General features: G+C 39.7%; 1 protein-coding gene across 1 annotated transcript in view; it reads left to right on the forward strand.

The window, feature by feature from the left end:
* The first annotated feature begins 263 nt into the window (after positions 1-263).
* MAP3K15 (mitogen-activated protein kinase kinase kinase 15) overlaps positions 264-22,442 on the forward strand; it is a 98,868-nt gene continuing 76,689 nt past the window's right edge. The window contains exons 1-3 of the mRNA XM_053916978.1: positions 264-603; positions 9,308-9,447; positions 12,195-12,218. Coding sequence (XP_053772953.1) covers positions 264-603; positions 9,308-9,447; positions 12,195-12,218 — 504 coding nt within the window. The remainder of the gene's footprint in view (positions 604-9,307; positions 9,448-12,194; positions 12,219-22,442) is intronic.

The following is a 22,442-nucleotide window of genomic DNA, read 5'->3' on the forward strand; positions in this document are numbered from 1 at the left end:
TCCTGCCCCCGCCCCCCGGCCCTCCCAGACCACCCCGCGCCCTCTGCGCGCCTTGATCCCTTTACGTCTTAACCCCCTGCCTCGCGTTCCCGCGCTTCGAAAGGCGCTAGGGAGCCACGGGGTTGGAGCGTTTCGATACGGGACCTCTTGCGCGCGCTGGTCACCTCCGCGCCTTGACGGGACTACTTGTGGCCCCTCCGCCAGTGCAGCTGCTGGCTACTCACGCGGAGGTGGGAACCCGGGACAGTCGCGTGGGGTAGCCCATGGAGAACAGCCGCGAGAGACCCCCAGCCGAGGTGCTCTGGGCGGCGGCCGCGCCCCCACGGCGCCAGCCGTCGCGGGGAGAGGAGAGCGAGGCGAGGCCGGCCGCGCTGGTGGAGCCGGACGGGGCGGCCGGGAGCATGGAGGGCCGTGGCGGGCCGCGGCGGGCTCTCGGGGCCGTGTACGTGTCCAACAGCTGCGGCACGGCCGGCGGCTACGAGGTGGGAGCGTTCCGGTGCCTCGCTCGTGCCTGCGAGGCCGAGGGCGTCCGCCTCAGCACCGTGCCCTTCGGGGAGCTGGACTCCGGGGACAAGGCCGTACTCGACGTCTTCTACCGAGCAGGTGAGGCAGGCGCCCCGTTCGCCCCTGTCCGGCTCCCGCCGGCTCTTCTTACCCGCACACACGCCATTTTAGCGCCCGCCCAGACTTCCGACGGGAACGCCCGGCCCTTTGGGGGGGGAGGAGAGAGTAGGTAGCGTTAAACCTTTTTACGGGTGGGAAAACGGAGACCCCCGACATTTAGACCCCTTTGTGCTTCAGCCTCCCGAAACGTCAGGTGACCGAAGAAACGGCTAATATGTAACCCGGACAGCGCCGCTCTCCTCTCCCGACCGGTTATCCAACTTTTACTGTCTTCTCCCCCACCCCGCCCCGAGTGTCCTTTTACAGCCGCGGGTTCCAACCCTGGCTACACTTTAGAATCACATGGGGAGCTTCTAGAACGCCTGAAGCCAGGCCAGTGTGATTCCATTTTCAGCCGCCGTCTGCATTGGTGTGTTACGATTGAGAGAGAGAGAGTGTGGGGCGGGGGCTGACTCTTAGAAATCCCCAGTGTTCTTTTGCACACTTTAATTTCTGCCCGCAACACCAGTGCGACAGACTTTTATTGCGCAAGCGTTCGAGAATGGAATACGACGTATCTAAGCATGACAAGTGTGCCCTAAGAACCTAGCCTTAAAATCGGTAGTTTGGGTTGACAAAGAGTTTTTCCAAGTGTGGAATGGACTGTTGCTTAGCTCTTTTCCTCACCAGCCCTTTGGAGTCTATGTGACAAGCCTCTGACACTTGAGTGATATCCATACGCATTGTCTGCGAGACAGTAATTACCTAGGTGTCCTTGTGCCTTCATTTCTCCACTGGTTAAAAGGAAGTGACAGTGCCTACCCTAAACCTAGAAGCATTTGGGAGGATGACTGATGAATTTCTTTAATATACCTGCACACCGTGCTGCAGTAGTCAGCTAAGTTTGTCACCATTCATCCTTTGCGGAGGGAACACTGCTCTGTTTTCTGAAGAGTAAATCCTCACCTGCTGGAAGGGGGTAAGTGTGAGATTTGTTCAAATAAGTGGCAGCTGGGCCCATGGAAAACAGTCTCTTGGCATTTCTGACCACTCTGAGCATACTGTTCAGCACATCTTTTTAGAAAAGTTTTTCCGGAGCCCACTTCACCTGGAACCACTTGGTTTTCTTGACTTCTCTTCATTCTCCTCTGAAATTGGGAGTTTGAACAGACTCTTTCCTGAACGCTTAAATATCCCTTTTTACCAGTAGGTACAACTGTAGCCTCCTGATTGCTGGTGCCAACTCTGAAAAATTGGTGTGCAGTGGCTTTGCTTCTCTGGAGTGGTGTGTATGTATGTAACAAGCCTTCCTCTACTAACAGGACCCTTCCTTCTGGTTGGTTCAGTCAGTCAGAAATCTTGGGCTTTCAATTCCAAAGCTGGGCAAGTCACATTTTCTTGCTCTGTCTGGGTCCAAGATTGCCTAGAATTTTTGACTGTACCATGCATCTTCTCTGGTTGACCTTGGCCTGGTCTTGAATATATCATTTCTCAGTGCATCACAATAGCTAAAGTTTTTTTCATAGGTTTCACAAAGGCTGTACACACCTCCAATAAGTGGATGTATTGATTAAACAGATGACACCCCCCCACACTCTGACCACCACCTCTCCTGGCTTTCTGATCTCTAGCACTCACGGTTTTTGGATATCTCTGCCCAAAAGATACAAATCTGTCAGTTTGGCTCTTTTTGCAAAAGTTCTGAACCCACATCGTCCACTATGGTAGCCACTAGCCGCAAGTGGCTATTTACATTTTAACTAGTTAAAATGCTATAAAACAAAGCCAGTCTCTAATTTGCACCAGCCATATTTCAGGGGCTCAACAGGTGTGAAAAGAGAGCATTTCCCTCATGGCAGAAGGTCCCATTGGACAGTCCTGTTCTAGAAAAATGCTTGTGGGAGAGGGAAACTATTTTTTTTCTTTGAAAAGAAATTAAGGGATTTTTATTTCTCTCGCCTGCTTTCCTGACCCTTCCCTGTCATTTCTTTGCTATTTTTCATATCAGTGCAAGATATACATATTGTGTGCTCTAATGTTTGCATCTATGATGAAAATTAATGGAGTTTTATTTGGAAAAGAAAAGTTAAAATTTTGGAAAAGGAAGAAATGTAAAACATTTCATAATTTTTAAGGAGAGCAGCATTAGCCATTCTTCTCCCACGACAAAGCAAACCAAAGAAATTTATTATCAAAGACAATTGGGGAAAGGAGCCTCAGAATTCCTCCTGATTATGGAAATTTAATGAAGTAATACTGACATATTGGAAGTAGTATCAGGCAGATTCTTCCCTGTATTTATCTGCTGCAGTGGGACAGTATCCACATACAGGGGAGAAGGACAGTAAAGTTTCTATCAAGCCCCCTCCTTTGCTTTGAAGGAATTTCCCCCCAAATTCCAGAAAACATTTGTTTACCAGCCAGAATACTATTTACATTTTACTCCAGTGTTGACTCAGCAAAATTCAAAGAGTGGACGATGTTAATTCTAAAGACAGGTATCCCTCAGGGGAATATCTCTGCCTCTAGTTCGAAATGCTATAAAGTCTCCTTAGTTCAGGCTTAATTCCATTAAGAGTTTCATTCTTCATTCCTTAGGCTGAGGTTTGCTCTGCCAACCCTTCTTCATAGATAGTGGAAATTAATACTATAAATAAGACTGATAATGTCTAGGGTGGTAGTAGTGATTTATATTTATAAGAGCAACTATATTCCAGACATCTTAGAAATATAATTTAGATATTTAGTTAAATTAAACACATTTATTATTTAGACTGCCAAGTTCTGAGAGGAAAAGTTGTGCATTCTAGTATGAGTTAATAAAATTGCAAATCTGACTTATTTTGATTATCTCTCTCAACCATAGTTTGTATAAATGAACCAATGAACAAAGGAATATTGTAGTCCGATTTGAGTTATTACATGTATCTCTCTAAATTAAGCAAAATTTCTTTTATACCCCAGATCTCTTCATAATGATAGTTTCTGGGGAATTATTGGTTCAAGGCAGTTGTGTGATAACATTTTGTTATTCAACAAACTTTGATTGAGAAAGCATGACTATGAGACAAGTTTAAGAGGTTTTTTTTAAAATAATCCTCACCTGAGGATATGGTTATTGATTTTGGAGAGGAAGGGAGAGGAGAGAGAGAGAGAGAGAGAAACATCGATGTGAGATAGAAACATCGATTGGTTGCTTCCTGTACACACCCCAACCAGGGATCGAACCTACAATCTAGGTGTGTGCCCTGACCTGGCATTGAACCTGCAACTCCGCCCCCACCTCCGGTGTACAGGATGATGCTCCAACCAACTCAGCCACCTGGCCAGGATGAACGAAGTATATTTATTAGCTCGTTTCACTGAACTGTGTTTGAACAACTAGATAAATAATTTTAACCAGGTTTCCCAGTGCTTCTGATCCATTCAGAAGTGACCTTGACGATTAGCCACAGTGATCAGATACTAGCTGAACACTTGACTGTTGCATACAGAAAACTATGTGCTATTGATAATGCTTACTGAAGTATAAAAAGATATTTCTAATGCTAATAAAACATATAGTGTAAATCATTTCAGATGTGCAAATACCTTTTCAGATATATATTCTTCAGAGTTTCCAGTGTGTGCTAGCAGTACATCAAGCTCTACTTTTCTCTAAAGTTGTTCACATCTCAAAGGTAACATATGACACAGACCTTTTAGAAAAAGAGGTCATTGTCACTAGGTCAGAAAAGCCTTCTCAGAAATAGGTCTCAAAAAAAATTGCCAAAGGGAGTCATGTCAAAGCAGATTGCTTTATAAAAGGGTTGAAGGAAGCTGAAGATGAACCTTCAGGTGATAATGAAAATATTGAGATGATATATTCAAAGGCTGCCAGGGAACCCAGAGTCAGAATTGTTAAGTGTGTGACATCATGATTATTTTGATGTATTGATACTATCTGAAGTAATGGATGCACCCTAGCTTGCAGTGTAATGCTTCACTTTTTTGTTTTTGTTTTTGCCTTGTTAGGTGGAAGAGAATAAGCCAAAGACAGTGGCTTATTCTCACCGGTGAAAGCTGAAGTGAGTCAAGTCATGCTACACTTTGTATTACAAATATTTCACTGTGAGTGGTCTGAAACTAACCCCAATGAGTCCATTCACCTCAGTGAATAAACATAGTTTGCTTATACATGGCATATTTCTTTTGAAAAAACAGGTAGTGGACACATCTTGATCATACTTACAAAGTTATAAAAATGATTTTTTGGTCATTCTTACAAAAAAGATACTGGAAAGCAAAACATAGGGGACCAGATAGAGGTTCCTGATGTCCCTATTGTTCCCACCCGCCTTTCCTGTTGAAAATTGATACTGCAAGAAACTAGGGTCCATCCAGTGTGGCACTTGGTAAGGATTTGTTGACTTCCTGATGCTGAATTGATAGGTTGTCTCCTCCTTATGAGATTGGAAAATTGGATTTAAATGACACTTCACAATGTTCTTTCCGCTGACCTGCCTGCCCTCAAGTCTGTTAGAAATGAGCAACAGTAGATGAAGTAAGATCTTAATTATGATTGGAGTTAATAGAGGTGCCTCCTGTCCAGGAAATCTGGGCTCTGTTGTTTTTAGGCAGCTTTTGGATGGCTAGTATTGCCACAAGTGTAATCAGATTTTTAAAAATGCCTTTGGCAGGAAAATTATTCTAAAATCTAGTTTTTTTCATTTAGACGCAACCAGTCTTATATTCATTATGTTTTTTTCTCCTGGGAGTGGGATTTATAGATAACCTAGGATATATTTAAGACTGGCTTGAGCCAGTACAATCATGGAATTACTGTATGATAAATCATTTGCCATCATATCATTTTGTTGACTAATGTTTGCTTTAGAAATCACATTAAAATCACTTTAAAACCACACTAGAAAATTATAGTTTTACTTATTACTTAGAAAACATTTCACAAAAATGTTCAAGATACAGTGTTCAAAAGATTTTAATGAACTAAAATCCAATATGTCGTTCATCTTTATTTCATGTTAGCAGACAGATGATTGTGATTGATTCTTTTTTATTTTTTCAGTTTTATTTATTGATGTTCAAGCACACTTGTCTTCATTTTCCCCTCACCAACCCCCCCACCCCAGCCATCCTCCCCCCCCCCATCCTACCCTCCTTTGGCTTTGTCCATGTGTATTTGATTCTTAAATTGTTTGAAGGGCCTTTGATTTTAAATTCAGACACTTTTTTGCTAAGAGTAGATTTTAACAGGAGCCTTGGCTTTTTGCATTCCCTGATGTGGTATCACTTCTTAAAGTTTGTTAAACCAAGATAGGTAGTGCGGGTGTTTGTGTTCTTGACCAAAGACAGTGGCTTATTCTATGAGGGCTGTCAATGGAAACTGGAAGGTAATAGTTGTAGGGAGCAGAGGGTACATTTGCAAATAAAAATCTGAATTTTACCTCTTTCTTTTTATCTGTGATCTTTGCCTATGATTTAGCTTGATAAACTGTTTGCTCCCAAGTGGCTTGATTTCAGAAAGTGAGGCCTGAAAGTAGTGAGCTTCATCTGGGAACTAGAGCACAGAACTTGGCTGAGTCCCAGCCCTGGCCCAGTTGTTCCCCAGCTGTGTGATGTTAGGCCTGTCTGTTACCCCAATACCTACCCTGCCTGCTTCATAAGGTGGCTCTGAAATTCAGCTAAGATGTCTGTGGAAGTTTTTTGTAAATGGCAAAGCGAGTGACCAGTGTGATAATTGAAGCTTTTAGGTAATATATGGTCTCTTTAGGAAAAACCCCTCAATTCCTCATATATCTGTTGTTTAAACAAATTTAGTATTTCTAAATGTGCTACATTAGAGGTTCTGAAAACTGGTTAACTATTACTGTACAAATCCTCAACATAAACTTAGTTTACTGGTTTTGAGTGACAAATGTTAGTTAAAAATGTCAACTTTGGGTTTGAGGACAGTTTTCCTATTAAACATGAATTACTTGGATTCTTTTTTTAAATTTTTTATTTTTTTATTTTTTTATTATTATTATTTTTTTAGTAGCAATGTAGATCTGTTCTGTGTTAGTTAGGCACCAAAAACTCTCCATCCCAGGAGACTACAGAGGTGCTCCTTAGTGGAGGTGATGAGGCCAGTATATAGGTCCCAGCAGAGGATGCTGAGAAGGCAAAGGGAAGAAGGAACTCATGTCACCAGATTAAAACTTAATCTATTCAGTGATAAACTACTCCACGAAGGTGGAGGTTTCCTATGAAAATGGCCTGCATAACCTGGGGGCTGCTGTCCTTTACCCCTGCCCTCTCCGATTTCCCATCCCTCTTCTTTGTCTTTTCCATTTTCTTCCTTTCCTTTATTAACTAATTATAGAAGTCCCCATGGCTGTGGAATTAGCACCTATGTCCCCACTTCTTAATAGCATCACTAGGAAACACATTCTTTTTAATTTGAGTAGATAATAGAGTCCAGGGAACAATCATACAGGTCAAATGTCTAATTTATGCAGCTGCAGTGTGATTTTTGACTCTAAGCAACTGTCTGTGGGGAACAGTTATCCGTTTGAGATAAATAACTAGGCTGGGTTGTAAAATGTTTCCTCAGCATATATATTTGTCTTTCTTGAGTAACCACCTCTAAAGGGTAAATTTGGATATGTTAGTCTCCTGTTTTAAACCCCTCGTGAATTTAAAAAAATTTTAGGTGAGTCATTGATACTGTGGGCATTTACTTATTTTTGCCTGAATTTTCATCTTTTAGTGATACATGATAAAATATTTAGGGAGGAAATAATATGCTGTCTGAAATTTGCTTCAAAATAATATGGAAGGGGATGGTGTGGATGGCAATAGAGATGAAACAAGGAGGCTGGCTGTGAGTTGATAAATGTTTGGGAAGTTGAGAGGAGTTCAGGGGTTTCATAATATTCTTCTGTCTACTTTTATATGTATTTATAATTGTGCATAATAAAAAGTGGGAAAAAAAACCCCAACCCAACCATGTGTCTCCCATTGCCTCAAGGTAGAGGGCAGCCCTCTTAACTGTCCTTCAGACCCCATCACCACCTGGCCCCTACTGACCCTTCCAGGTTCATTTTCTTGGGTGTTCTGGTCCCATGAAATTATTTGCAGTGGCCCGAACACCTACACCCCATCTTACCTCAGGCGCCTTTCATTTGCTGTCTTCTCTTCATCCAACATCCTTTCCTTCCCTTTCCACCCCCCCATCCTTACCCTGATTTGCCTAACTCTTATGGACCCTCAGGTCCCAGGCAATATTACTTTGTCCAGGCTTTCCCTGACTGCTTTCCGGCCAGGGGTGCCATTGTTGCTGTTTCCTTACTTTAGCCCTCCTCATGGTAATTCTAACCACCATTTCCTTCCTGTCACCCCTGTTAGACTTTTTTTGAGGAAAGGGGTCATGCCTCATTCACACTTCTATCCCTGGTACCCAGCATGATACCTGGCATATAGCAGGCATCCAACCCATAAATTGGGGAATAAAAGGCCCACCCAGGGCTTATTGGCACTTGGCCTCAGGTCTCCCAGTGCCTCTATGCAGAGCCAGCTGTGCCTGGTACTCATGTGACTTTTGCATGACACCTTCTTTCTTCACACCCCATTCACTTTGCTTTGGTTCTGTTTCATTGGAATTTTCATTGTGACTTCCTGTGAGTCACAGCAGTGTGAGCATAAGTTTGGACATTACTTTCTAAAATCTCTGCATGTGGTAGAGAAGATGCAGTCAAACTTGGAGCTTTTATATGCTCTTGAAAATGATGAACTTTGGGATGGTGTCCAGTATCCCTGGGAAAATTTAAATATGTTGCGTATTGATGTGAGGTGTCACTCCCCTGTTTTGAGTAGGTCTCTCTAAGACATAACTCCAGGGACATTTGAGCTACATTGTCAAGTTGATGGCAGGCATGTGAGCTAGGATCATGGCATAGGAATGCTCATTACAACAGTTTGAAATAAGAAAAAAAAATTGAATGAAATGTTTCTAGGCAGGATGTATAAAGACATTGCCATCTAGTCATCATCCAATGGAATGCTATCTGAAGTGGAAATGCAAGATCTAAAGCTAGACGTACAAATGGTGTGATACTATTTATATGAAGTTTAAAAATGTGCAAAACTAAACAATATGCTGTTTAGGGAGTCATACATTATAATGTTTAATATGCATATACGTATATACAGCTACATGCAAGAAACTGGTAAATACAGAGATCAGAACAGAGGTGTTCTGGGGCAGGAGGGAGGGGCTATGACTGGGAAGAGGCACGTGGAGCTCCAGCAGTACAGATAATGCTCTGTATCTTGGGCTGCATGGTGGGTATGTGGTTTTTCATTTCATTTTACTTTACACTTTGTATATAAGCTAAATATATTCATTGGTTATGGCATATTTCCTAATAAAAATACGTTAAAAATAAATCCCCCAGCAGTTTTTAAGTGAGGCTACATTCCCAGCACTTTAAACACAGAAGAGTTTTTGGTTTTTATTTTTTTAAATTCTTGTTGCCTTTCTTTCAGAGTTCATGAGGTAGGTAATTTTAATCAAATCATTCCTCACTTGTGCTTTACCTAAAACGCTGGTGGTAGAAATACAAACTGCAGCAGCTCCCCATTGGTGATCATCAGGAAGTAGATTAAGTAGAGACAGATCACCTCTCTCACCCACACCCTTTCCTCTCCTTGTTCATCTCAGATATTGCCGTGGTGGACATTAGCGATATCTCCAAACAACCTTCACTTTTCTACCATCTTGGAGTTCGAGAAAGCTTCAACATGGCCAATAACGTGATCCTGTACTATGATACCAACAATGACACTATTCTTTCATGGAAGGTAAAGGGCATGGTTCACCTTCTCCTGAATACTTTGTTCCTGGAAAGCAGTATTATATGTTCAGTTGAAACAATAAAGACTTGCTTGTGCAGTTCCTTCCTTCCTATCACAGGTTCTAGACTTCCTGGCTGCTGTGTGAGCATATGTATTACAGATGTGCTTTTGCAGGCAATCTGAATGTTTCCAGGCTCATTGGGGAAGGAAAGCCCAAAACTCCTGTTAGTTTCCATTGAGGCAAACACGCCACTCTGAATCCTTTCATGGGCAATTTGATCTAAACCTACACATTAAAAAAAGTATTGCTCAATTTGGATAATGAGACAACATTTAACAGTTACCAAAATGGGCAGAAAGTTTTGGCACAGATGTAATCAGTATTTGTTATTTTTCTTTCAGTTTAAAGCAGAGTGAAACTGAAAACTTGTGTGTTTACGTATAACTCAGTAATGATTGAGAATTTTTAAATGTATTTCTGTGGGTTTTATGCAAATGCTTTTTTTTGGATAGCATAGTACTTTTTAAAAAAATCCTTGCCTGAGGATATGCCTTTTAAAAAAATTTTTAGAGTGAGAGGAACGGGGTGGGGGAGATAGAGAGAGAGAGTGAGAGAAACAGAAACATTGATCGGTTGTCTCCCATGCATGCCCTGGCTTGTGCTTGGACCCACAACCTAGTTATGTGCCCTGACTGAGGATTGAACCCAAAACCTTTTGGTGTACAGGATGATGCTCCAACCAACTGAGCTACCTGCTCAGGGCAACATAACATAGTATTTTTTAATTTTTTAAAAATATTTTACTTATTTATTTTTAGAGAGAGGGGAAGGGAGGGAAAAAGAGAGGGAGAGAAACATCAATGTGTGGTTGCCTCTTGCTCACCCCCTACTGGGGACCTGGACCTCAACCTGGGCATGTGCCCTGATTGGGAATCAAACCGGCAACCCTTCATTTCGGAGGCCAGCACTCAATCCACTGAGCCACACCAGCTAGGACATAACATAGTATTTTTTAAAATGCTCATATTTGTAAAATGTGAATGTCTAAGGTGAGTTGCTACAAAATTCAGCTAATAAGTTAATATTGTTGAATGTCTTAATGTTGGTCAGATAGTCCTGATCTGTGTTAAATCATTTCAGGAATAAAACCTTAGTTCATTGACAGCAGTGTTACTCAGCCTTGACTGCACTTTATTTTTTATTGCTGTTCAAGTACAGTTGTCTCTATTTACCCCCCACCACTCCTCCCCACCCCACCATCCCCACTTCCCACCCTTGATCCTACTCCCCTTTAGTTTTGTCCATATGTCCTTCATACATGTTCCTGAAAACCCTTCCCCCTTTCCCACCCCATTATCCCCTCCCACAGAATCACTTGGAATGCTTGTAAATATCCCAGTACCTAGGCCATACCCCAGATCAATTACATTATAGGCTTGAGGGAACTTTTTTAACCTCCCAGATGTGCAGCCAGAGGTGAGAACCAGTGTTTCAAAGTTAGCTTTCATGGACATCATAATTTTGTGATGGCAAAATTGGATATTTTTGTATTTCTTAAAATTTGATGTTAACCAGATTTTTCTGGTTTTATAATAATTTGGAATTATTTCCTGGTAGAAATATCATCTTCTTCAGATGTGTAACCTGTATGTGTTACTCTACATAGGTGTGTGCTCTGTAATTATAGCACACAGTTGTGTGTTAAGAAGTCATTCATGACATTGAAAGAAGAAACTACTTTATTACTGTACTGTATATTGTAGAATAGTTTCCCCAAAGTCTATAAACCAATCTAAGTTACTTTAGATATTAACTTCTTCTTTTATGGATTTTCACTAAGGTGGTTATACTTGGAAGTAATTAGAATTAGAAAATATGAAAGGGTCGATCATTAAGTATATTTTGCTGAGAAACATGAAATTAGAATGTATTTTCTCCTGATTAAAAACATTTTTTTCTCAGCTGTGCCTCAGTGGACTCCTCTGGAAAGTCCCATGGCCTAGATAAGTTTTAATTTTTAATGATATAGAATAATATATCCTAAAATGGGAGTGAGTAGTCAATTATATCTGACGCCAGAAAAAGCAATCTGCACTTGTCATCAGAAAATAGAAATCTCAGAACATGTAAAAAATGTTTTATGGGGTAGCTCTAGTCATGTATTTTTTGGGCAAATGTTGGCTTCTGGTGCATAAATGATACAGCCAGGCTGTAGAAACATGCTAAGTTAACTGACTAAAATTGTTGTCATTGATTTTGAAAATTTCTAGACAACTATAATAAGGGGTCAGGAATCCTACCAGTGACACCTCTTCCACAGGAAAGCTGTCTGGGGGGGTGGCCTGCAGCCTTCACTTTGATGAGTCAAGAAGAGGTTTAGACGCAAGGATACCATGGTGCTTCCCATGTACTTCCTTGCTGTCACTGACATTCCTCACTGGGAAGATGTAGGACATTCAGAACCCCCAACTTGACTCTCAGACTCTCTTGGGACAAAAGCATTGCCATTGTTATGGGAAAATTCTTATAACCATATATGCCCCCCAATAGTTCCAAAGCTAACCAATTATTCTAAATTTTTCTTAGAAATGAATTTTACAATTCTCAAAGGCTTGTTTTATTTGAAGCTTTGTGTTGGGGAGTTTTCAAATGATTTCCTCTGGATGATGGGGTGGGACAAATGACTTGCTTATTGAAATTAACTGCTTTGGAAAAACACAATATTCAGTTTATCTTTTCTTTTTCTTTTCAGGATATGATAACTCATAAAAACTCAGTAAGTATTTTCAGATGTTTAACTTCGTAAATGTAAATGCATGAAATGATTGCCTGAAAATCCCACAGAGAGCAGAGTGATTTGTAATTGTGCATGTTGGTTGTGTTGCTAAGGGGGATAGCTAGACCCTCCTGTCCCTCAAGTTGCCAACTAGCTCTGGCTCCACTCAGCCATCCAGGCTGTGGGGCAGAAGACAAGGTCAGGCAAGTGCACTTGTTCTTTGCTACACACTTTGATCCTGGAACCATCGGCAGTCTCCTTTTGAGCTGAGTCGGTGTTCGCATGGACCACCAATATTCTTTTTGCTTGAAACAGATTCATAGACACAGAGACTGGATTGGTGATTGCCACAGGGGGAGGGGGTTGGAGGATTGGGTGAGATTGGTGAAGGGATTAAGAAGTACAAATTGGTAGTTGCAGAATAGTCATGGGGATGTAAAGTGCAGCATAGGGAATATAGTCAATAATAATTGCTATGGCTATGTATGGTGCCAGGTAGATTCTGGAAATATCAGGGAGGGGGACACTGTAAAGTATATGATTGTCTAATCACTATGCTGTACACCTGAAACCAATACAAAATAATACTGAAAGTAAGCTGTAATTGAAAAGTAAAAAATAAGCAAAATCATCCCAGCACTAAAAAAAGATTCTTTTTGCTTGAGGTAGTACCTCCCATACTTGCCACCAGAGTTTCCCTAACAATAGAGAAACATGAACTTATACCCCAGTTAATATGGGGACTTAGCCCAAGTTCCCTGCCACAGCTGAAAAGAAGTGGGGCAGAATTCTACTTCCTTCTGTCCTGTTTACATGCTAAAGTCTCCCAATTTGGCTTAAAAGTTCCTGCAATGGCATATTCGTAATGCCGTGTTGGTTTGAATTGTATAATGAAACCGTCACCCTAAAAACATTCAGATAAGGTAGGTCATTTCCTTAGAAATTGTGCCAAGGTTATCCCTTTGAATGACCCCCAGACTGCCCATCCTTCCAGACCTGTGTTTTTGTGGTTTGAGAAATTGTGACCTAGACTAGGAACAGTTCCTTCGTTACCCTGTTTTTGTTGTTGTTGTTTGTGTGTTGTGGGGTTTGGTGTTTTGGGGTTTTTTTGGCTCTCAACCTCCTTTCCAGTGACCCTTCTAAATGGAAAGGCCCTCCTTCTTGTCCTGTTCCTCTTGGAGTTCCCAGGGGGAGAGGGAGAAAAGCTTCCAGGAGGAAGAGCTCTCCTGAGGGTGTTCTCCACAGGGGAGCGAGAGCTTTGCAAGACTTTATCACCTCCACAGAAGGCAGCCCCTGCAGCTGTAGGACCCAGGCTTCCCTACGACCCAGGCAGAGCTCCCTACCTGAGGCAGAGCCTTGACCCTTCTCCAATCCTGAGAATGAAGTTCTAGACAGAAAACAAGTAGATTACCACTGGAGCCTGGATTTAACGAGCTGGCCTGTAAAATGAGTCATCAGGGTGATTTTTGAGTTCCTCTTGGAGAGGGGGTAGAGAAATGATGTCCTTTCATTTTGTCTCATTTACATGCTGATATTGTTCACTTATGGGGAGGGGGTATTTCCTGTTCTTTCTAGCTTTGATTTCTTAAATTCTCTTCCTCATGGAGACAGGGAAGGGGTGTTTATCAAAGGAGACTGGGCCTGAAGCCAAGAGGCACAGGTTGTAGTCAGCCCCTCTCTCTAAGGAACTTTAGGCAGTCACTACCCACCCCTGACCCCAATTATCAGTGTCTATGTAAGTAAAGTGAGAAGGTTGAATGCTATCATTTTGTTTATAGATAACTTCCAGCACTTAATGCCTGTCATTCCATATTTGTTGCACAAGTGAAAAGATATAATTTGGGTTTAATGCAAGGAATGCCTAGGAAACAGTCCTTAAAACAAGCATTACATTAAGGGCAAGGTGCAAGGAAGAAAACTTTCCATCCTGTCTGTTGGATGTGTCAGAGCCTAGAACTATTCTTGTCCTCTAGGAGACTCACTGTCATTCTGTTAACATTCCACTGTGTACCCTCCCTTCTCTAGAACATTTTCCCTCCTAAACACCCAGGAAATCCTTCAATTCTTGGTAATTCTAATTATATCATGGCACCATTCTTCCTTTTTATTTTTACTAGGAATGAACTTATTCTAAAGGATTTGGCAACTAATCTCTGCTGAATTTGGCATTACTTTAGATTACTATGCCTGGTACTGGTTGTCATTCTTCATGGGGTATGAGAAATTAGAGCATTCAGGAGAACAAAATAAAGGACCACAGGTGGCTAGAAGGGTAGACAATAGCACCTAAGAGGAAAGGTTGAAGGGACATGAACCTTGAGAGGTATTGTTCATGTTCATTTTCATATGTTGTCCCTTTTGGAATATAAGGAGACAGTTATTTCTTCTTCAGATGCCATGGAAGTAGGGCAACCTCAGAAAGGCTGGGATCAGCAGAATGGACAGCTTACAACTAATGGTGATTAAATGTTAAAATAGAATATCAAAGTAAATGAGGTGACTTTTAAAGAGAGTTTTCTCACTTTCCCCCTTTATATGGATTGGAGTAATGCTACTTGGGCTGGGGTCTGAATTGTATAAATCCAGAGATTTGAATCTGATGAAATTGTGGGTCTATGATAATTGGACAGCTTTTTAAAAAGGAGATACAACATAGTCATAGTTGGTGAATTACAAAGTCCTGTGAGTCAGGTGTACAGAATTAAATGCCACACGCTGAACATACAGCTGGATGCTTGAAATGATTTATGAATATATGGAAACCAAGATGCTTTGAGATCTCTGTCCTCAGGGAGTCATTTTAAATTTCTAGAATTGTGCTTGATGATATATTGAGCTTGGCTTCATTTGATAGAGGGATAGTGTACTTAGTCAGGGTTCTCCAGAGAAACACAACCAATAAGGGATACATAGAGAAGGAGATGGTGATATTTATTATGAGGAATTACCTAGCATAATTATGGATGCTGAGAAGTCCCACGATCTGCCACCTGCAGGCTGGAGACCCAGGAAAGCAGGTGATGTTAGTCCAAGTCTGAAGGCCTGAGAAACAGGGTTGCTGATGCTGTCAATTCCAGTCTAAGGATCAGAGAAGATGAGATGAGGTGTTCCAGCTCAAGCGATTAGGCAGGAAGAGGCAGGAAAATTCCCCTTTCTCTGCCTTTTGTTTTGTGCAGGTCTCAGTGGATTGGATGATGCCCACCCACAGTGATTGAATCCACTGACTCAAATGCTAGTCTCATCCAGAAACACAGACACACCTAGAAATATATTGAATCTGGACACCCAGTGGTCAGTCATGTTGAAACAAAATTAACTGTCACAGATAGGCATATTTGCCTCTGTTTTTAGGAGCAGTTGCTTTGCAGAGATGTAAAGGATGGGAGGCCAGTCTCTAGGCTTCAGGCTGGACCAGACCGTTGGCCATTCTGGGCTCTTCTGTTTTTGGCAACACAGTATCACCTTTTGTGCTCACCTCTTTTTCAGATAATGCTCATATTCTTGTGTTCCAGGATTTTAAAAAATTAGGTATAATTTATATACCATAAAATTTAACTGTGTGCACATAGTTCACTGATTTTTAATAAATTACAGTTGTGCAGCCATCACTACAATCCACTTTCCATCCCCACCCCAAAAATACCTGTTTGCAGACAATCCTGTTCCCACCCCCAGTTCCAAGCATCCACTAATTTGCTTAATCTTTTATACATTTACCTTTTCAGGACTTTTCAAATAAATGGAACCGCACAATAATGTGGTCTTTTATCTCTAGTTTCTTTTACTTAGCATGATGTTTTTTAAGTTCATATGAGGTAGCATGTATCAGTAGTTCTTTCTTCTGTATTTCTGGATAGTATTCTATTGTGTAGATACTCCACATTTGATTTATCTCTTCCCCAGTTGATGGACATTTAGATTGTTTCCACTGTTTGGTTATTATGAATAATGTTGCTGTAAATACTCAAGTATAAGTCTTTGGGTAGAAATATGTCTTCATTCTTCTTGGGTAGGTACCTGGGAATGGAATTCCTGGATCACATGGTAAATACAGGTTTAACTTTTTAAGTAACTACCAAAATATATCTAAAGTGGCTGTACCATTTTACATTTCCATCAGCAGTGAAAGGTCTAGTTTATTCATATCCTCACCAATATTTGGTATTGTCTATCTCTTCATTATATGCACTCTAGGGAGTATGAAGTGGTGTCCCATTGTGGTTTTGTATTTCCCTAGAGACTAATGATGATGAGCATCTTCACATGTGTTTATGAGCCATTCATAGTCTTCTTTGGTGAAATGTCTGTTCAAATCTTTTGCTTCTTTTTAATTGTTTTTTGTCTTGTTATGGAGTTGTAAGAGTTATTTGTATATTTTGAAAGCAAGGTCCTTATCAGGGACTTTATCAATTATATCTTTTATGGGTCACATTCCTGGTATTATATCTAAGAACTGTTAGGCTAAGCCGTGGTCAAGAAGAATTTCTCCTATTTTTTCGTTTAAAAAGTTTTATAGTTTTGTCTCATACTTTTACCTCTCTGTTCCATTTTGAGATAATTATTGTATCTGGTGTGAGGTATAGGAGTACAATTTCTTTCTTTTGCATATGGATATCCAGTTGTCCCAGCAGCATTTCTTATACAGGCTGTTCTTTCCCCATTGAGAATTATCTTGGTACCCTATTCACAATCAACTGATCATAAATGTAAGGGTTTGTTTCTGGACTTCGAGTTCTAGTCCATTGATCTGTATGTTTGCCCTTATACCAGTACCATGCTGTTTTGATTACTGTAGCTTGATAGTAGGTTTTGAAATTAGGAAATCTGGTTCCCTCAACTTAGTTCTTCTTTTTCCCAAATTGTTTCAGCCATGTGGGGCAACTAGCACATTTCATATGAATTTGATGATCTGTGTTTCCATTTCTACAAAAAAGGCCTTTGGAAATCTGATAGTGATTATATTGTGTCTGTATATTGCTCAGGTGGTATTGATATCCTGGCAGTATTGTTTTCCAATCCAAGAGCACAGGATGTCTTTCCATTTATTTAGGTCCTCTGTAATTTCAGCAACGTTTTGTAGTTTTCAGTGTACAAGTCTTTCAACTTCTTGGTTAAATTTATTTATGGATATGGTATTCTTTTGGGTGCTCCTGTAAATTAAATTGTTTTCCTAATTTCATTTTCAGGATTCAGTTTAAAAATACTTTTCACAAAAATCTTTAACACATCACATTTTACTTCACAATTCATTATTCAAGTTAAAACATAATTCAGCTTTTGATTATAGTTTTATAAAATGACTTTTTTCATCCATCTTTAATTCTTACGCAATTTTCTACTGCTTTAGAGATAGCAAAGACAGCCACTTTTAGTCATTTTATCACTTTGGAAAACATGTTTATATGATGAAAGATAAAGGTTGTGCCTTTATGAAAACAAGAGTGAAGGTATAGCCAACCCGAGAGATTATCTATTAAACCTTGGAACTTTCTGGTAGTTTGTGATAGTGTACATAGTCCATAGATATTCTTTAACTTTGTTTTAATTTTCCTTTGCAAAATATAACCATACCTTCAAAGTTATGGTATGTGTCTTTCACAGGTTGATTTTCCCCTGGAGGCAGCCTCTGAGATTGAGTTTAGTGAACAGATTTAGTAAGGAGTGCCCTTGGGATCAATGCTGAGGAAGGGGGGGAGGGAAGGAAGCAAGACTGGTGAGAGAGAGAAATCAAGCTGCGGTACAGGCTCAATGACAGCCTTGGCTGACCCCATGGGGAGCTCTGGAGCTGGAATGGCCTGAGTTGGTCAGGCTTTTATATTCCTTCATCTCTTCCTCACAAGAAGGTATGTGACTTTGGATGAGGTGTTCCCTGCAACTGAGGCAGTTCTTCAAGGGTCTGAGAGCAGGGGCTAGTGATTGCAGCACTCCCAGCAGCTGGGGCAACATGTCCTTCTTTGAAGGGATATCTGGGTGTGTGCCTGAGTATCTGCCACATTGTAATCAATTCATTTGAGAAATACATAAGTCATATGTGCCCCAAGACTAATGAATGCATCTCCAAGGCTAGGAAGCACAGAAAAATTTTTTCCATTAAATTGGTGGGTGATTACCTTGCCAGAGAGGAAACATGAGGACATAACACCTCTTCTTTCCCCCAGGGAAATTACTAGAGGGTGAGATATTCCACCCAATACTTGTAGAAGGAATTATTTTAAGTACACTAGACCTTATTTTCATTTGTCATGTCCTACAGCCAGAGTTCATGGTTTTTAAAAAGGAGAGTTAAATTTCCAAGCTAGGATCATGTTATTAAAAAACACCTTATTAAAAAGCTAATCTGGTTCCCTAATCCTTGGACAAGGTGGTTATTTTTTTCTGGAAAGCCAATGAGATTTAATATAAACTCATTGTTCCAATCAAAATAGCTATCTGTGTAATCCTAATGAATCGGAAATTCTTTGAGAAACAGACATTGGCAATATTGGGTGAATTGTCTATAATACTGGAAGTCTTTTACTTGGCTTACAACCACAGTTAGGCCTGGAGTTGAGAGTAACAATATCTCCTGGTCCTTCCTACCTGCCTTGTTCAGTTTGCTATGGCTTGAGATCCAGAATGATCAAAGAATATAGAATGCTTAGGGACACTTTGGTGAAAGGACAGTTAAATTTCTTCTTTCTATATCCTTTGGGTTTTCTGAGGTCAGAATCAGAATTTCTACCACTTTTATTAATGAAGGTCCAATTTCAAACAAGAAGGCTACATCCCATAGTAGATGGAGAATTTTATTTTATACATAGAATATGATTTATGTAAAAAATCTGCCTTTTGAATATTCATTTCATTAGTATAGCTATTTTTTTTTAATTTCTATCTCATCTTAAATTTCCTGTTCAAGTGGTTTTTTTCTTTTCTTTTTTTCCCCCTACGTGCCTGTTCTCTTTTCAATTGAAGTACCCTGGAAGTATGAACCACAAAACTTTTCTCTGTTCCTTTTGATTATCACAGGAATAATGTCACATTTCACAGGACTAGTGTCAGAACCAAAATATAAGTATTTAATTTCTATTGCCAACTGAGTAAGTCTTTGGTGTCCCATGATACCCATTAATTTCCTTTACATTGATATGTAATTTACATACTGTAATAGTCACCATTCACTCATGTGTATTGGATATTTTGGTTTTTGTTCATCATGTCTTTATTCTTTAGTTAAGGATATTTCAGACTTAAGCTGGAATAGCAGTGACAATCCTGGGAAGTGGGGAGGAGGACATGGTATTTCCTTGGTTCTGTGATTTTCTGTGGGCCAGTGGTAAATCTTGCTGCATCTCAGTTTTTACCTCCTCTATAAAATGAGAAGATTAATCAGGTAATTACTGAGATTCATGCCAGCCCTGAAATAATTCTGTCTTTATGATAGCCATTTGGTTGTTTGAACAAAGCAGGTGGATGATTGCAGTAGCTCAGTTGGCACTGCATGGCATGTCTTCAGCAAGAATATCTTCATTTACCTTTAAGTGGCAGAATAGCCTGATTATCCAGTTGAAATTGTTATTCACCTTTTGTATATTTGTTCCTCTTATGACTAGATAAATATAGAAAAGTAGCATTGTAAAATGGTATTTGCTTGATCTTTTTAAAAAATGTATTTCCTTGATTGTCTGCGTGCTGATTTTAAAAATTGTCCTTTAGCTGACTAGAGAATTATATCTATTAAGCTTAAACCTTGTAATCATTTTTTAGAACAGCATCCCATTTGGATTTTCTTTCTTAGTAAATTGACTTTGTCATACATAGTTATGTTAAATAATTTAAAAAAAATTATTGTTCATTAGCTCCCTAAGTTTTCTTGGGATCAATTTTCTATGCTTTTTTAATTTCAGTTTTCACTAACGATTTGCAACCCTCTTGCATTATAAGATACAAGCTCCAAAGTACCACATTCTGCAGCAATCAATGTCTATATTATTCCATAAGTGCTCAGCAATCAGTTTCTCTTAGGTAGTGTGAAACCATGTTCCATCTCCTGTCTTCTGTGTAGGCCACTTGCTGACTGATTACATATTTGTATTATTATAAAAAATGTTCTCTGGAAGGTCAAGCTGAAAGTTTCATTGTGAAGTCTGTTGGGATAAATTCTTACACATTTTATTTGCTCCAAATAATTAATTTATAAACTTTGTGTTGTTATTGACCAATTTTGCTACCTTCTGCTAGCCATAAAGAAAAATATGTGCTGGTGTGGTAGGTTACCTGTCCTGGCCTTCCTGAACCCTTGATGTTACATAGGAGCCAGCTCAGGGGCAAGTCGTAAGCATCCTTGATTAGTGGCCATGATTGAACCCAGTAGAAAATTAGGTTGAAACCCTGGCACAATCTGCTAGCCTGAGCTATCCTGGAGAATGCAGGCAGCTGTTATGCATGGAAATCTTTATATGTGAAGCCCACAAAAGAACTTATATTTTAGGGCTGGAGGTAGAATGTTCTATGGGAAAAATCTGCTTAGAGTCCAGAGGAGGAGCTCTTAGATTTCGAGGGGACCATGGGACCCCCTTATTGGTCTGGAGGTGCCTATGGACCCCTTCTCAGAATATATCTTAAAATGCTTAAATAAATACAAAGGACTACAAAAGAAACCAATTATACTGAAATGTAGTTATCAAAATATTTTTAAAGGTGTATATTATAATCTATGTGCTTCTTTATTAATGTCTCAATATCAAACATCAGGTCTAAAATCTATCATAATTTTGGAGTAGTGATAGGTATAACAGTTATTTTGAGATCTCTGCAGGAACTGTAATATGATACGAAAAACTCTATAATTTCTGTTAGTGACAAAGTCCCAGGTCCTGCTAAAACTAGGATGTGTTATCTACATTTCATTTTTTAAACAAACACATATTTTTAAATTTTATTTATTTTTTAAGACAGAGGAGAGGGGAGGTAGAAAGAGAGGGAGAGAAACATCAATATGTGGTTGCCTCTCGCGTGTCCCCCACTGGGGACCTGGCCCACAACCCAGGCATGTGCCCTGACTGGGAATGGAACCAGCGACCCTCTGGTTTGCAGGCTGGCACTCAGTCCACTGAGCCACACCAGCCAAGGCTCTACATTTCTAATTAAAGGCAAGGTTACATTTCAATTAAAGGCAAATGATGACAAAGATGTAACCTTTTTTCTCATTTAAGTCCACAGAATCCCAAGAATTAATGAACTCCAGATTCAGAACTTCAGTTTGGTCTGAGCATAGCTAATATTTATTGGATGCCTACCATGCACCGGGGCCATACTTAAGCCTTTATCGCCTAACAAAGTTGACAGTATTATTGCCCCCATTTTAAAGATGAGAAAACTGAAGTTTAGATAGATAAGTGCATTTTTCTGGGTCATCCATCTAGTATGAGTGGAGCTGGAATACAATCCTTGGTCATTCAAATTTTCCACCATCTTGCTGTGCTTGAGCTGGAATGATACTGCCTATTTCAATATTCATAAAGTATTTCTTTTTCACCTAACTTAACAAAAGTGAAAAAAATAAACACTACCAAGCTCTGCTGAGAGGATGAAGAAATTGAAATGCATTTGTACATTAATGGTGGGAGTGTGAGTTGCTCCACCCTTTTTTACTGCAGCTTGGCCACACATATCAAGAACCTTAAACTTGGTCTAGTAATTTCTCTCCTGGGAAGCTTCTCTTAGGAAAATACCACATTATAAAGATGCCATATGCAAAAGTGCTTATTTCAATGTATAGTAAGAAAAAATTTAAAACAAAGTTAAACAACAATAGGAGAATGGCTAAGTACACTTGAGATATATATATATATATATACATACATACACATACATACACACACAGTATATAGTATTATATGTTTTATATAAAGTGTATATACATTATATATATAAAGTATATATGTGTGTGTAAAGTGTATATACACTATGAAGTATACTATATTATATATATATATATAAAGTATATTATATAATATGTTTTGTGTGTGTGTGTGTGTGTGTATATATATATATCTTAAAAGTTTTACCAGATAGTATGTTAGGCAGGCATTAAAAATTATGGCATTTGAGACTATATAATCAAACTTTTGTAATAATAGCTTTTTAAAAAGCACCTATTATTTAACCTAGTAGCGATATAGGACAATCTGTTCATGGTGGTGAAATTTTAGATGGCAGAATTTCTGGAAATCTCAGTTGCTA

The sequence above is a fragment of the Desmodus rotundus genome, chromosome X (assembly GCF_022682495.2).
Source record: "Desmodus rotundus isolate HL8 chromosome X, HLdesRot8A.1, whole genome shotgun sequence".
Classification (NCBI taxonomy): domain Eukaryota; kingdom Metazoa; phylum Chordata; class Mammalia; order Chiroptera; family Phyllostomidae; genus Desmodus; species Desmodus rotundus.